Source organism: Eurosta solidaginis, chromosome 5 (assembly GCF_040869045.1).
Source record: "Eurosta solidaginis isolate ZX-2024a chromosome 5, ASM4086904v1, whole genome shotgun sequence".
Taxonomy (NCBI): Eukaryota; Metazoa; Arthropoda; class Insecta; order Diptera; family Tephritidae; genus Eurosta; species Eurosta solidaginis.
Window position 1 is genome coordinate 274,929,164 of NC_090323.1, and position 14,783 is coordinate 274,943,946.

The 14,783-nt window shown below is 41.1% G+C and overlaps 1 protein-coding gene across 1 annotated transcript; it reads right to left on the bottom strand.

Moving 5' to 3' along the window:
- Positions 1–12,218: 12,218 nt before the first annotated feature.
- LOC137251914 (ankyrin repeat and MYND domain-containing protein 2) lies at positions 12,219–13,903 on the bottom strand. The gene is made up of 3 exons (XM_067786911.1): positions 13,534–13,903; positions 12,705–13,472; positions 12,219–12,632 (listed from the first exon to the last, which is right to left on the bottom strand). Exons 1-3 carry the CDS (start codon positions 13,735–13,737, stop codon positions 12,396–12,398), a joined length of 1,209 nt encoding a protein of 402 aa, XP_067643012.1. The 5' UTR covers positions 13,738–13,903; the 3' UTR covers positions 12,219–12,395.
- Positions 13,904–14,783: the final 880 nt, after the last annotated feature.

The following is a 14,783-nucleotide window of genomic DNA, read 5'->3' on the forward strand; positions in this document are numbered from 1 at the left end:
GGTAAATATTTTTTGAAGAAATTAAGATATTGATTGAAGATGTCATACGCCAACACCTTTTTTGATACTTATTTGGTTAAATACATCCAGTGGTATCCCTGATCCACTCGGAAACGGGTTGAGATATCGAAATCAGAGTTACACAGTTTTTAAGCCTTCGTCAGGATTCATTTTTTACCCATATTGTGCAAGCAACAGAGCTGGGTAGTAATGAGTACTTTAGGTATTCAATTACTATCAATTCCCCATTACATATACTTGAGGAAAGTAATCAATTCCTTTCCTCCACAGCAAAGGAATTGATTACATTTCATTTACTCAAAAAAATATACCAAAAGCAATTTCGTTTCTTTGAGGCTCGAGCACAAAAAATATTTTGTTTGTAATTAAAAACAAATACATTGCTCAAATGTAATTTCTGCCCCAGTGATTTCCAATTATATTACAAGGAATGCCAGAAGTAATTAAGAATTTCCCATTCCCCAAAGGAATTGCAAAAGTAATTGAAAAATCATTAGTGTAAAAAATAGTTTTGCGATTCAATCGGTGATTTTATGAGGCCATAGTAACTCCTTGGACCATAACAAAATGTTTGTAAAACAGAAGCACTGTCTCATATGACTGGCAGTTCATTTCTCCTCTCCTGATTTGTCTAGCGACGACCAAGATATTGCTAATTTCTTTGCACAATTTTTCAAGTCCAACTATTCCGCTGAACTTAACTCTTTTTCAAATGAATATCCATTTCAACTTAACTCACTTAACACAGTTAATATTCCAGCAATATCTCCTTATGAAGTTTTTTCATATTTAAGGTCTTTGAAGGAATCTTACAAGTACGGTCCTGATTTAATTCCCATTTGCTTTCTTTAAAAATGTGCTGAACACATTTATCAGCCCCTAACTGATTTATTCAATCTGTCCTTAAAACGTAGAATTTTTCCTTCTGCTTGGAAGGGATCTTTTCTCATACCCCTCCACAAAAGTGGCAGTAGGTCGTGTGTGGAAAACTATCGAGAAATTGCAAAGTTGTCGGCCATCCCAAAGTTGTTTGAAGTTATTTTTACCAACCAGCTAACTTTTTCCTTTTCTACTCTGATTTCAGAACAGCAACATGGATTCTGTAAAGGCAAATCTACCATTACTAATCTACTTGAATTCATAACTCATGTTTCTAATGGATTTAGGAAAAATCTTGACACCGATGTTATTTATACCGATTCCAGTAAAGCATTTGACAAAGTATCCCACTCCTTACTTATCTACAAGCTTAATCGGCTTGGTTTCCAACCTGGTCTCACCCAGTGGATCTCGTCGTATCTCTGCGGTCGAACCCAAAAAGTTACTTTTAAAAATACTCTTTCCAATGTCATTGATGTTCCCTCTGGCGTCCCACAGGGCAGTCATCTAGATCCAATTCTGTTCTTGCTATTTATTAATGATATTTGTACCACAATAAAATATTCCAAAATCTTAATGTATGCCGATGATGTAAAACTTTTTAGGTCTTATGCGTCTATCGAAGAACGTCCCTTGCTTCAAGCGGATTTAAACTGCCTAGTTACCTGGTGCAACGTGAATTCAATGCCGCTTAACCTCAATAAATGTAAATTCATGTCCCTCTCTCGGAGATCTTTGCCAGCAGCCTCTTATGTAATTAATAATTTTTGTCTTCTATCAGTAAACTATTTTGTGGACTTGGGAGTCACGATAGATACTAAACTTAGTTTCAACCTTCATATTAATGGTACTGTCAATAAGGCTAGAGGTATTCTTTCATTCGTGAAACGGTGGTCCAAAGAATTTAGTGACCCTTATGTAACTAAAGCACTTTTCACCACTTTAGTTAAACCAATACTAGAATAGGGATCAATAGTCTGGAATCCTAAATATCGAGTTCATGCAGATAGATTTGAATCAGTACAAAGCAATTTCTACTTTTCTCTTTAAGAAATTTTCAGTGGGACTCTGCGTATAATCTTCCCCCTTATACTAGTCGGTTGAAGCTTATCAATCGTCCAACTCTTGCAAGTCGTAGAGAAATGCTAGGCGTAATATTCATTGCTAAACTACTGAATGGATTAATTTCTTGCCCAATTCTCTTAAACGAAGTAAACTTTAACGTCCCATCACGAGTATCAAGACATTACAAACCTCTTCTTTTGAGGCAGTGTAGAACTAATTTCGAATTAAATGAATCTTTTCGGTGTTTGTGTCATGATTTCAACACCCATTCTAGTTCATTTGATATAACGAATTCACTTTTTACCATAAAGAAAACTGTCCTATCCTATCTTAACTGTAACAAAAATAAACAAAAAAAAAATAAAAAATTTTACGTACTAAAAAGTTCACTTGCTTAACAATGTAGTATATGCATAATTTCTAGCTGTTATTTATAATACTTACCCAGCCAGTATTTTTTGAAAATTTTGATCAAAAAATATTTAAATATCATACCCCAAGATGATTAAAAACGTTCAAATTTAAAAGCATTTTCTGTGCGAAAAGTAACGTATCGTCGGGAGAAAAATGTACCATAAATGTGATTATTCTTGAACAATCATTTATAATTCCTATTTCGAAACGCTTTTTAGTCATATTTGATATCATTGCAAAATTGAACTTTAATTGTTTTACGAGTAATATTTGAATGCTTTTCACAGTCATTTTCTGATCATATTCGTGAACATATTTCAATGGTTTTGATTGGGATTTTTGAATCATTTTTGAATGCGTTTATCATATATTTATTCTTCATATCTCATACAAAATAATATAGTACTACATAGTAATCTTATTTCATCAGGGGAAGAACGCATGCGGAAGTGAGCTATTGAACAGAAGGTAATTCGCAAACAAACTAGACCAATATACACCTGCGAAAACAACATCCAGCATCAGCTATGATCGTCAACATCTTAAAATACGATATGGTACGGGATGTTGAAGCCATATCCAGGTACATATGTCAAGAGAGTTTCACTTACCTGGGGTTCAATAATCAACCTTTGTATTGCCTAATGGTATAATTTGTATTTTCTGGGAAGCCGATGGTGGAGAAATGGTTGGGGACATCTTTTGTTAGGAGCAGTATATGTATACATACATTATTTCTTGTCTTGAAGAATAAAATTTTAATATATTTTTTCTGAACTTCATGAATGAAAAAATGTGTGTATGTGAAAAAAATAAGATCTTCAATGAAAAGTAAAAGTTTAACAAGTATAAAATTCATTATTCAGTCAACAAAGATTGTCAGAAAAAATTCAGAAGCTGAATGAAAAATTATTAAAATTTTTTATCACATAAAGTAAACACATTTGATTCAAATATGATTCCAAAATGTGATTGAAAAACTATATTCAGTTTTTGATCATCAAAAGTATTCATATTTGATAATTTCACATGTTCAATTGTATGATAACTCATTATTTAGTCAGAAAGAGTAATCAAATTGTATTGATATGCAGGTAAATTCAAAATTTAATCACCTAAATGCTGAGTGGGTAGCTTAGATCTCAACGCTTAACAAACCTCCGCCTATCAACAAATCGGCAAAAACAAATCCGCGCGTCATGCGTATGCGCCCCTCGCATCGGTTGGGCGGGCTTAGCGGAAGAGTGGCCGATGTTCATCAGCACCTATGAGCACAGTACGTCCATAGCAGGGTTTTCGAACGTAGAAAATATGCTGCGTTTGCAGCGTTGCCTAAAAGGTAAAGCACGCGAGTTGGTGAAGGACAAGTTGCTCCTTCCAACTATGGTACCCGATATTCTCAGCACACTAAAGATGTTTTTCGGTAGACGAGAATACATTTTGGAACGAGTCATCGCTAAAGCAAGGAAAATAGCTCCTCCAAAAGACAAACTTGAGACACTCATAGAGTTTGCACTAGCTGTCCGTAATATATGTGCGACAATGCAAACTTGTAAGCTGAACGAACACCTCAACAATCCGATGCTGGTGAAAGAACTTGTTGACAAATTACCTAATCATCATAAGCTGGCTTGGGCAATGCACCCGCTTGACGGTGCACCACACATACAACAATTTGGCGAATGGCTTTATCGTATTGCCGAAGCAGCATCAACCGTAGTATCACCTGCCGTCGTTTACAAACCAAGCTCAGTTAATACACACAGCAGCAACAATGACATACGGCCAAAAACCAACGCACAGCGTAACCATGCTCAGGGTCAGTCAAAGCAGTATATGTCGGAATGTTTCGCGTGCAATGCTACTGATCACTACGCTGCTCTTTGCTCAACATTCAAAGACTTGCCAGTAAATGAAAGGTGGTCTATGGTAAGAAGGGAAAAGGCATGTTATCGCTGCTTGAAGACTCATCGCAAAGGCTGTTTCTCGAAGAAGGGTTGTGGTACGAACGGTTGCACACAAAAACATCATCCACTTCTGCATAGTGGCGGCAATGAAAATGCAATTAAGGCAGAAAACGGCCAGGCCATTGTAAGCACACATCGTGCCGATAACAACAGAAGACAGTTCTTTCGTATAATGCCAGTGAAGCTGCATGCGGCAGGTAAGACAATCGAAGTGTTCGCGTTCCTGGACGAAGGGTCGTCTGTGACACTCATCGATGAGTCAACATTCAAAAGGCTCGGCATGAACGGCGTACCAGCACCAATATGTCTACAGTGGACGAGTGAAACTACGCGCAGCGAAAGCACATCGGTGCGAGCGTCAATACAAATATCCACAACAGGTAACAACAGACTGCTTTGGTTAAATAACGTACATACAATAAAAAATCTAGCTCTACCGAAACAATCGATGAACGCAAGCGAGCTGCGTCGCGCATACCCTTATTTAGGGGACATACCTTTACCATCTTACGATGATGTTCAACCAATGTTGCTTATAGGAGCCGACAATTGGAAAATCGCTGTACCTCGAAAAATACGCGAAGGTCGTCGTCACGAGCCAATCGCATCTAAGTGTTGGTTAGGGTGGAGCATCCAAGGCGCTTCGACCGCAGCAACATATGTAACCATGTATCATTGTGAATGCAAATGGCAAGAATTACACGACGTCGTTAAAGAAAGCTTCAGCTTGGACGCCGTGAAACAACAAAATGTAATGTCAAGCGACGACAAACGAGCTATTGAGATGCTGGACCAAACGTGCGCTAAAGTAAATGGGCATTTCGAAGTCGGCCTGTTATGGCGCTACGAGGACTACAACCTGCCCGAGAGCTACAACAACGCACTTCAGCATCTCAACTGTTTAAAGGCTAAAATTAAACGCGAGCCGTCACTGTACGAAAAAATCGATAACCAAATCCACAATTTAATACAAAAGAATTACGCGTTTCAATTCTCGGAGGCCGATATGGCTATCAACAATAAGCATGTCTGGTATCTACCGATTTTCATAGCAACAAATCCGAACAAGCCTAATAAAATCAGACTAGTGTGGGATGCGGCAGCGAAGTCGCATGGTACGTCATTGAATGATCATTTACTCACGGGACCAGATCTGCTACAACCTCTTATCGAAATTCTACTGAGGTTCAGAGTGGGGAAGGTGGCAATATCCGCCGACATTGCTGAAATGTTCCATAGGATAAATATTCGAAACGCACACTACGTTGGCGATTACATAGATAGCACCGAAAACGAAGAAGCCGCATTTGCGGTGGCAGACGAAGTTCGCACTGTTCATCGCGCTGGTGGATTTGACCTTAGACACTGGGCTTCGAACTCGTCTAAAGTCCTTCGACAGCTTTCAAATATTGACCCAGCAGAACAAGTCCCAGTACAATTCGGAGAGGCCGAAAAGGTTCTGGGTATGTATTGGGACCCGTATAACGACATTTTTAAGTATATTTTCAGGTTCGCACGGCTGCGTAGAGATGTCTTAGCAGAACAGGCCGTTCCAACAAAACGTGAGGTTTTGCAGGTCCTCATGTCCATCTTCGACCCGTTGGGGCTGGTCGCTTATTACACAGTAGGCCTGGAAATACTTTTACAGCGCGTGTGGCGAGTTAATATTGGCTGGGACGAAGAGCTCTCTGAGGAGCTTGCCGAAGGTTGGCGACATTGGAAGCGTATGCTGCCTTTAATACAAGCAGTCGAAATTCCGAGGTGCTACTCACAACAATTTCATGATGGGGCGCGTGTAGAATTGCATACGTTCGTTGATGCAAGCGAGTACGCGAGTACGCTTACGCAGCGGCTTGCTACTTAAGAGTAGCGCAAGAAGATATTGTCGATCTTTCGTTAGTGGCTGCGAAAAGCAATTCGCCCCTCTAAAACCTCTTTCCATTCCTCGTATGGAATTGCAAGCTGCGTTAATCGGCTTACGCTTGTCTCAACGTATTATCAATGTGCGCAAACTCAACATACAAAACGTCACATATTGGTCAGATTCGAGGACGGTTCTACAATGGTTGAAGATGCACCCACGCAAATTTCAACAATTCGTTATGCATCGTATTGGCGAGATACTTGAAAACTCAGACGTCAGGCAGTGGCGATGGGTCCCAACGAAATTTAACGTTTATCGGTATAGATGGAACTTTGCTCACTGCATATACATGTTTCCGCAACTCGCTCATATCGACGTCATCAGTGATGGTGCACTCGAATTCGGGCCATTCAAAGCTCGCCTTCCGTAGAAAATCGGGACCGTGCAACCACTGTGTAATTGGCACTGGACTGCTGACCTTGGTTGCTGCGTCTGCCACATTAAATATTTTTCCGACTGGCGCAGGCTTTATAGGGCCGTCGCCACATTTATCTTATACATTGCCAAGCTAAGAGCTGCTGTACACAATTACGTCAAGCCGAACACAATTACGCCAGAGATGATCCAGAGCGCAGAAAATCTTCTCATTAAGCAATTGCAGCTTGAATCATTCTCACCTGAGATCAGTGCATTATGTGCTAAGCAACCACTAGGCAAACGAAGTCGATTGTCTGGGCTAAACGCTTACCTGGACAATAATGGAGTAATGCGCATACAAGGAAGAGCCAATTCCATCGATTGCCATATGGATGCTATAGTAATACCGCGAGAGAGTCATACAACATTCCTCATCGTACGAGCTTATCACGAAAATTGTCACCATATGTCTCACGAAACGGTTATTAACAACATCAAATCTTCATACTATATACCCCGTTTGCGCGTGTTGTACCAAGCGGTACGCCAATCATGTCAAAAATGCACCACAAATGGCGCCTATACCCACACTATACCGGCGTAGATTATTTCGGGCCAATTCTCGTGAACGTTGGCAGACACAAGGAGAAGAGGTGGGTCGTACTTTTTACGTGCTTGACACTTCGTGCGGTACATTTTGAGATAGCTTACAGTTTGGATACTAGCTCATGCATCATGAGTATACGTAATTTTATGGCGAGGCGCGGCACTCCGTTGGAAATATATTCCGACAATGGCACGAACTTTAGAGCAACGGAAAGGCTTGTTCGTGACCAAATTATCAAAATCAATTTCGACGAAATTACTATTAAATACGATCGCAACAAGTGGCACTTTAACCCGCCAAGCGCCCCACATATGGGAGGTGCATGGGAACGCCTCGTTCGATCAGCGAAAACCACGTTACGAAGCATCTGTCCATCTTACTCATTCAACGACGAAAGTCTTCGTTGTGCTTTGATGGAAGCTGAATTCGTCATTAATTCTCGGCCGCTCACCTTTGTAAGCCTCGATTCGACTGATGACATTGCCCTGACCCCAAATCATTTGCTTATTGGGGCAGCCGACGGGTACAAGCCTGCGTGTATTGATGGCATGAACATAACGCAGCGGTGGCGTCAAGTGCAACTATTCGGAGATCGTTTTTGGCAACGGTGGGTGAAGGAATATACACCTGTACTTACGAGACGTGTTAAATGGTTTAAGAAATGCACGCCGTTGGCGGTGGACGACATCGTAATCGTGGTAGATGAAAACCTGCCGAGAAATATGTGGCCCAAAGGTAGAATAGTGAAGACGGTGGTGGCGAAAGACGGTCAAGTAAGAAGAGTAAGCATAAAGACGAGCCTACGAGTGATGGAAAGACCAGCGACGAAGGTGGCTAAACTGGATGTCGGCACTGAATATGGTGGTAAATAATCCGTAGTTGCCGTCAAAACCAGGCCTTATCGTTCGATCACGATGGCAACCCCCGCGCGCACAATAATACTTCTTCTGTTGCTACAATCTGTTCGTTCGTACATTTTTTGCACTCGCTCGTGCATACATATATACATATCCGGCAACTTGACATTCAATTCGGAACAAAAGAAAGAAGGAAGAAACTAAAATTTTTTAAAGCGCTCCCGCTATTTTTTATATACTTTATTAAATACTTTATTAATGTGTTGAATTGATAAATAAAATTATAGCTGCTATTAAACATCAAATATTTCTCCTTCTTTGCCCGTAACAGGTATTATTATTATTATTATATATGAGGACGGGGAGGACGGATATGGTAAGAATGTATCATTGTAGTTTGGATTTGCTGTTGAGCGTCTGGCCAAGTGCTTTGTACGTGGCCAGCAACGTTTCTTTATATTTTCCGCAAGAGGATTTTGTCTCATCGATCTCATCGGCAGCGTTTGTACACCTCTAGGTGCGGCTGCAAGCGGGCGTCTGTCTTGGAGCAAGCGGCTCGCTATATAAACGTGCAAGTAATCCCCGCTGAGCGGGTTGTGCGCTGGGCTTAGGACCCGCCACGTAAAACAATACTCCAATGAAATATACCAACAAGCCTCGGATAAATACACTCTCTGTTGATGACGACCATGGCAAACGTTTGAAGGACAATCAATTGAGGGCATGCATCTGGAACGTCCGCTCCCTAAATGGGATTGGTCCAGATGCCCGGCTGGTTGATGTCCTCGTCAAAGCAAAATCTGACATCACCGCCATCCAAGAAATGCGTTGTACGAAGCAAGGAAGAAAGAAGATCAAAAATTGTGACATCTACTGGAGTGGCCATACGAATAAGCGCAGTTTCGGCGTCGGATTCGTGGTGGGAGAGAGACTTCGCCGCCAAGTTCTGGCGTTCACGCCTGTGGACGAGCGTTTCACCGCTCTCCGAATAAAAGCAAAATTTTTTAATATATCATTCATCTGCGCCCATGCGCTGACAGAGGAGAAAGACGATGAGGTGAAAGACTTTTTTTATGAACAATTCGAACGTACATACGAGCGCTGCCCCGTCATGATATAAAAGTCGTGCTTGGCGATTTTAATGCCAGGGTGGGCAAAGAAGGTGTTTTTGGCCCTACAGTCGGAAAGTTCAGCCTACACAATGAAACTTCTCCTAACGAACTGAGGCTGATTGACTTTGCCGGTGCTCGAAACATGGTCATATCCATCACGAGGTTGATGCATAAAAAGATACATCAAGCTGCATGGCTGTCTCCTGATCAAAATACTCGCAATCAGATCGATCACGTTGTGATAGGCGGACGACATTCCTCCAGTGTTTTAGATGTGCACACGATCCGAGGACCTAACATCGACTCGGACCATTATCTCGTTGCAGCCAAAATACGCACCCACCTCGGCGCGGTTAAAACCAAGGAACAAAAAACACAAGGAAAGCTAGACGTCGAAAAGTTCAATCACAACAGGCTGCCAATGATCTCGCAACTCGACTCTCACACCTGCTCCCTGAGAGCACAACTCATTCTAAAGGAATACAGGAGCAGCGGGAGCATATCTCCAAAGCACTTCGCCGAAGAAAAAATTGTTTACCGGCGGCCACGAAAAAACAACTGGGACGATGAAGAATGCCGCATTGCAACCGAAAGAAAAGACGCTGCCTACAGGGCTACGTTAAAAGCGAGCGCAACAAGAAGAGTGTGTGAACGCTATCGTGAGTTGAAAAGGGAAGCGAGACGCCTTTTCAGGAAGAAAAAAACAGAAGCAGAAAGGCGTGAGTGCGAGGAGCTTGAGCTGCTAGTCACCAGGAATAACGCCCGAAAATTTTACCAAAAAATACGGCGACAGACGGAAGGCTTTAAGACCGGAGCACACTCCTGTAGGAACGAAAACTCCTGTAGGAACGAAAACGAACGACCTTGTAACTGATGTCCAGGGAGTGCTTAGATTATGGAGGGAACACTTCTCTGCTCTTCTAAATGGAGGCAGTGATTCACCACGCAGAGATGACGAACCCGATCCTGCAAGCGATGATGATGGAATATATGTCCCCCTGCCCGGTTATGACGAAGTTAGAATAGTAATGACCAGATTGAAAAACAACAAGGCCGTGGGCGCTGATGGATTGCCTGCGGAGCTATTCAAGTATGGCGGCGAGGAGTTGGTAAGGCGCATGCAACAGCTTTCTAGCAAAATATGGGCGGGCGAGCGCATGCCAACCGATTGGAATCTAAGTGTTCTTTGCCCAGTCCACAAGAAGGGGGATACTGCAAAATGCACCAACTATCGTGGATTCAGCCTTCTTAATATCGCATATAAGGTCCTTTCAAGTGTATTGTGCGAAAGATTGAAGCCCACCGTGAACCGGCTGATTGGACCTTATCAGTGCGGCTTCAGACCTGGTAAATCTACCATCGACCAGTTTCTCACAATGCGCCAAATCTTGAAAAAAACCCGTGAAAAGAGAATCGACACACATCACCTCTTCGTCGACTTTAAATCCGCCTTCGACAGCACGAAAAGGAGCTGCCTATATGCCGCTATGTCTGAATTTGGTTTCCCCGCAAAACTTATACGGCTGTGCAAAATGACATTGAGCAACACCATCAGCTCAGTCAGAATTGGGAAGGACTTCTCCGAGCCGTTCGAAACTAAACGAGGTTTCAGACAAGGTGACCACCTATCGTGCGATTTCTTTAATTTGATGCTGGAGAAAATTATACTAGCTACAGAACTTAACCGCACTGGAACAATATTCTATAAAAGCGTGCAATTACTGGCGTATGCTGATGACATTGATATCATCGGCCTAAACACCCGCGCCGTTAGTTCTGCTTACTCCAAACTGGAAAAAGAAGCGGTAAAGATGGGTTTGATGGTGAATGAGACAAAACGAAGTACCTGCTGTCATCGAGCAAAGAGTCAGCGCATCCGCGCCTTGGCAACCACGCTACTGTTGGCCGCCATAATTTCGAAATAGTAAAAGACTTCGTTTATTTGGGAACCAGCATCAACACTAGCAACAACATCAGCACTGAAATCCAGCGAAGAATCAATCTTGCCAATAAATGCTACTTTGGACTAGGTAGGCAATTGAAAAGTAAAATCCTCTCTCGGCGAACGAAAATTATACTCTACAAGTCACTTATCGTACCCGTCCTGCTATATGGGGCAGAAGCATGGACCATGACACCAGCAGATGAAGCGGCTTTGGGAGAGTTCGAGAGAAAAGTTCCTCGAAAGATTTATGGACCTCTACGCGTTGGCGATGGCGAGTACCGAAGAAGATTTAATGAGGAGCTGTACGAGCTATACGCAGACATCAACATAGTCCAGCGAATTAAAACGCAGAGGCTGCGCTGGCTAGGCCATGTTATGCGAACGAAAGATGATGCTCCGGCCAAGAAAGTGATTCTATCGGAACCCGCCTATGGAAGCAGAGGTAGAGGGCGGCCTCCACTCCGTTGGAAGGACCAGGTGGAAAACGATTTAAACTCCCTTGGTGTGACCAATTGGCGCCGGTTGGCGGAGCGAAGGAGCGACTGGCGCGCCTTGTTGGACGGCCATAACCGTTTAGACGGTTAAGCGCCAATTTATCAATAAAGTTTGACGAATTCTAGGAAATATTTATTGATTTATGAAATGGCCATATATGTTGGTACATATAAGCAAATCCTTAAAAAAATTCAAAAAGCATTCCGCTAAGGCCACGGTTGATATGACGGATCGCCCCTCGGCAGTGTTTGGTAAGCGCTCCGGGTGTATTTCTGCCATGAAAAGCTCTCAGTGAAAACTCATCTGCCTTGCAGATGCCGTTCGGAGTCGGCATAAAACATGTAGGTCCCGTCCGGAAGAGAAGCTCGGCCTTAGATCTCTTCGGAGATTATCGCGCCTTATATATTATTTTATTTGCCTTCACTCCGCTGCATCAAATCACGACACTACAGCTATTGTAACTTAATCAAACGGACAACCGTTGCCAAAAGCTAGGATTTATATTTTAAAATAACTCCTTAAAAACAAAGTCAGGCCCAAGAAATATTTCTGTAAAATTGTTCGAATTTTGAGACACATTTTTTTCAAAGATTTTTTTTATTTTAGTTAATGCCTGGATACTGATTTCATTATGGATAGTTTAAAATGTCACATATGTAAGTTATACAATTAATTGTCCTTTTTATAGGCTAAATATGCACTGATAAAGGTACCAAAAATGTGTGTCTGCCGCATAATGGCAGTTTTGCTGTTTAGCTGGTAGCCATTTTTGCCAATTCTTCTTGTAGCTCTGCTGTGTCGATTGGCTCTCTGACAGCAGAAGTACTCGTGGAGGCTGTCACATTAGAAGTCGGTCTAGCGCAAGTCTTTTTATGCATGAACCAATGTAGCCGTTGACACTCCCGATCACAATATTTGACTTGTTTGCATTTTGAACACTTCTTGTCTGGTTTTTCATTGCCACACGAGCTACAATAACATGTCTCATCCTATGCATAAGAAAATAAAATTGGCAAATTTAAACTGAATATTGCAAAGAGGGCAATTCTTTATATAATTACCGCAAAACTCCGATGCCCGTTTATAGCATTGCGAAATACAAACAATGCTGGATGTGGATCTTTAGCTGCCAGTTCAGAAACAACTCGGCGGAATACTGTACATTCTCTGAACGGAAACTCACGTACACAATCGCGCAATGTAAACTCCAAGTAATCCAATTGTCCCAATTTGTTCTCTTTCAATACTCGTTTTATGAATAATTCTATAAAATCATGTTTTCCACCCTCTCCCTCACTAGATTTTTCTTTGCGCTGTGCTTTACATTGCTCTTCACAACGCATCACTTCACCAACAATCCAACGCAGGTAGTGAAATTTGAAAGCCATTAATTCATTCACATCATTCGTTTTTTTCATCTCCTTCTCACACATATGCTCCAACGCTTTTTTCAATCCCGGCAAATGCTTTACAAGACCAAGCGATTGCAAATTAAGTGCAATACGTACTGGGTGCAAATTTATTTCTATAACAAATTGATGAAACGCATCCAATAATGCTGGCAATATGAGCGGCTCTTTATGCTGGCCCTGCGGTCGTGTGTAGTACTCTAAACCTGTTCGCGGCACATAATTGTTAATAGTTTCCACGCAGGAATGATTACCAACAAAAGCTGCCATTTGCGAAGCTGTCCGTGATACACTATTTAAGCTATTGGGATTTATCCCAGCATCTAGAACAAGGCGACACACCTCTGTGTTGCCGGATAAAGCCGCAAAATGTAATGGCGTATAGTCAGCGCCGTGTTTATTGAAATTGATATCAGCACCCTAAAATTATTTACAATCAACATAAGCCGTTGCACGTGCTTATAGTTTTACGTTAACTTACCATATCCAGTAGGATCTGTACAGCCTCTCTGTTACCTTTGCAACAAGCATGTTGAAGAGGAGTCATCCCATCATTATCCACGAAATCAACACTTCCTTTGAGTTGGGTTATCAGTTGCTTGAAGCCATTTATATCGTTTTTTGATATCCTGTCGAAAATCTGCGATTGTACGTCGTTCAATTGATTTTTATTTTCTTGGTCCATTGTTCTCGGTTGTGCACAAATATTGACCTTGCTTTTAAAATTCGAATATACAGGATAATGCAATTTACCTAATTTTATTGTTTTGCAAGGACTTTCAACAAATTGTAAAATGCGAAAATCGTAAATCAGTAGTATATTTTTTTGTTTACCGCAAGATTGACATGGTAGAAAGAAAGATTGAGATGGTAGAATATGCATCACCCAACAAGCAAAGTAAAGGTAATGTAAATGTATAAAAAGTTTACTGAAATAAACACTAAGCTTAAAACCGTAATTTTATGTTTACAAATAAGCGTGAAATAATCAAGACGGCTCGTTGCTGTAAAGCTAATAAATGTAAACTTATAAAACATTTTAAGAGAAAGCATTTTATAAATAGTTTTCTTAGGCTTTTTTAAACGATAATTTTCATTTCAATTCAAGGCGATTTCAGTACAGTTTGTTTGTTTGTTTGAAGTTTTAAGTTGCTTCCATTCATTTATTTGGATGAAAGACTACCTTGGCCCGTCTTACTTAGAAGCTATAACGCCATAACTAATTCTTATTTTGTGAATCTTTCAGATGTCTAGCTTGGTTTCTTTAACAAATTTTATTAAAGGTATCAGCTGATTGTTAACTGTGCTCATGTAATTGACGATTGAGTTTGATTGCATTAAGGGTGGAAACTTCTCTCTGGTAGTGTTGTATTTTGAACAATCGAAAATGATATGATCAATGGTTTCTGGTACGTTGCAATTTTCGCAGTTTATTTCTTCTGTAACGTTCATTTTGTTCAAAGTGGCTTTGCAAAAGCCATGTCCACTTAAGGTGCTGTTTATTTTCTTTATGTCTGTTGCTTTCATGGTTTTGAATACTTTATGCGAAAACCATGGCCTACTTGTTATGTTGGGTTGAATAGTTCCATATTGTCTACCTTTTACTTGTGATTGCTCACTGTATTGGGATTGCCATTTTTGTTTAAATATTCGGTAAATGATATTGTAACTGTCCTTCAAGGTAATTTTATAGTGTTTTTCTGTTCCTTCTTCTTGTGCTTTCTTTGCTGC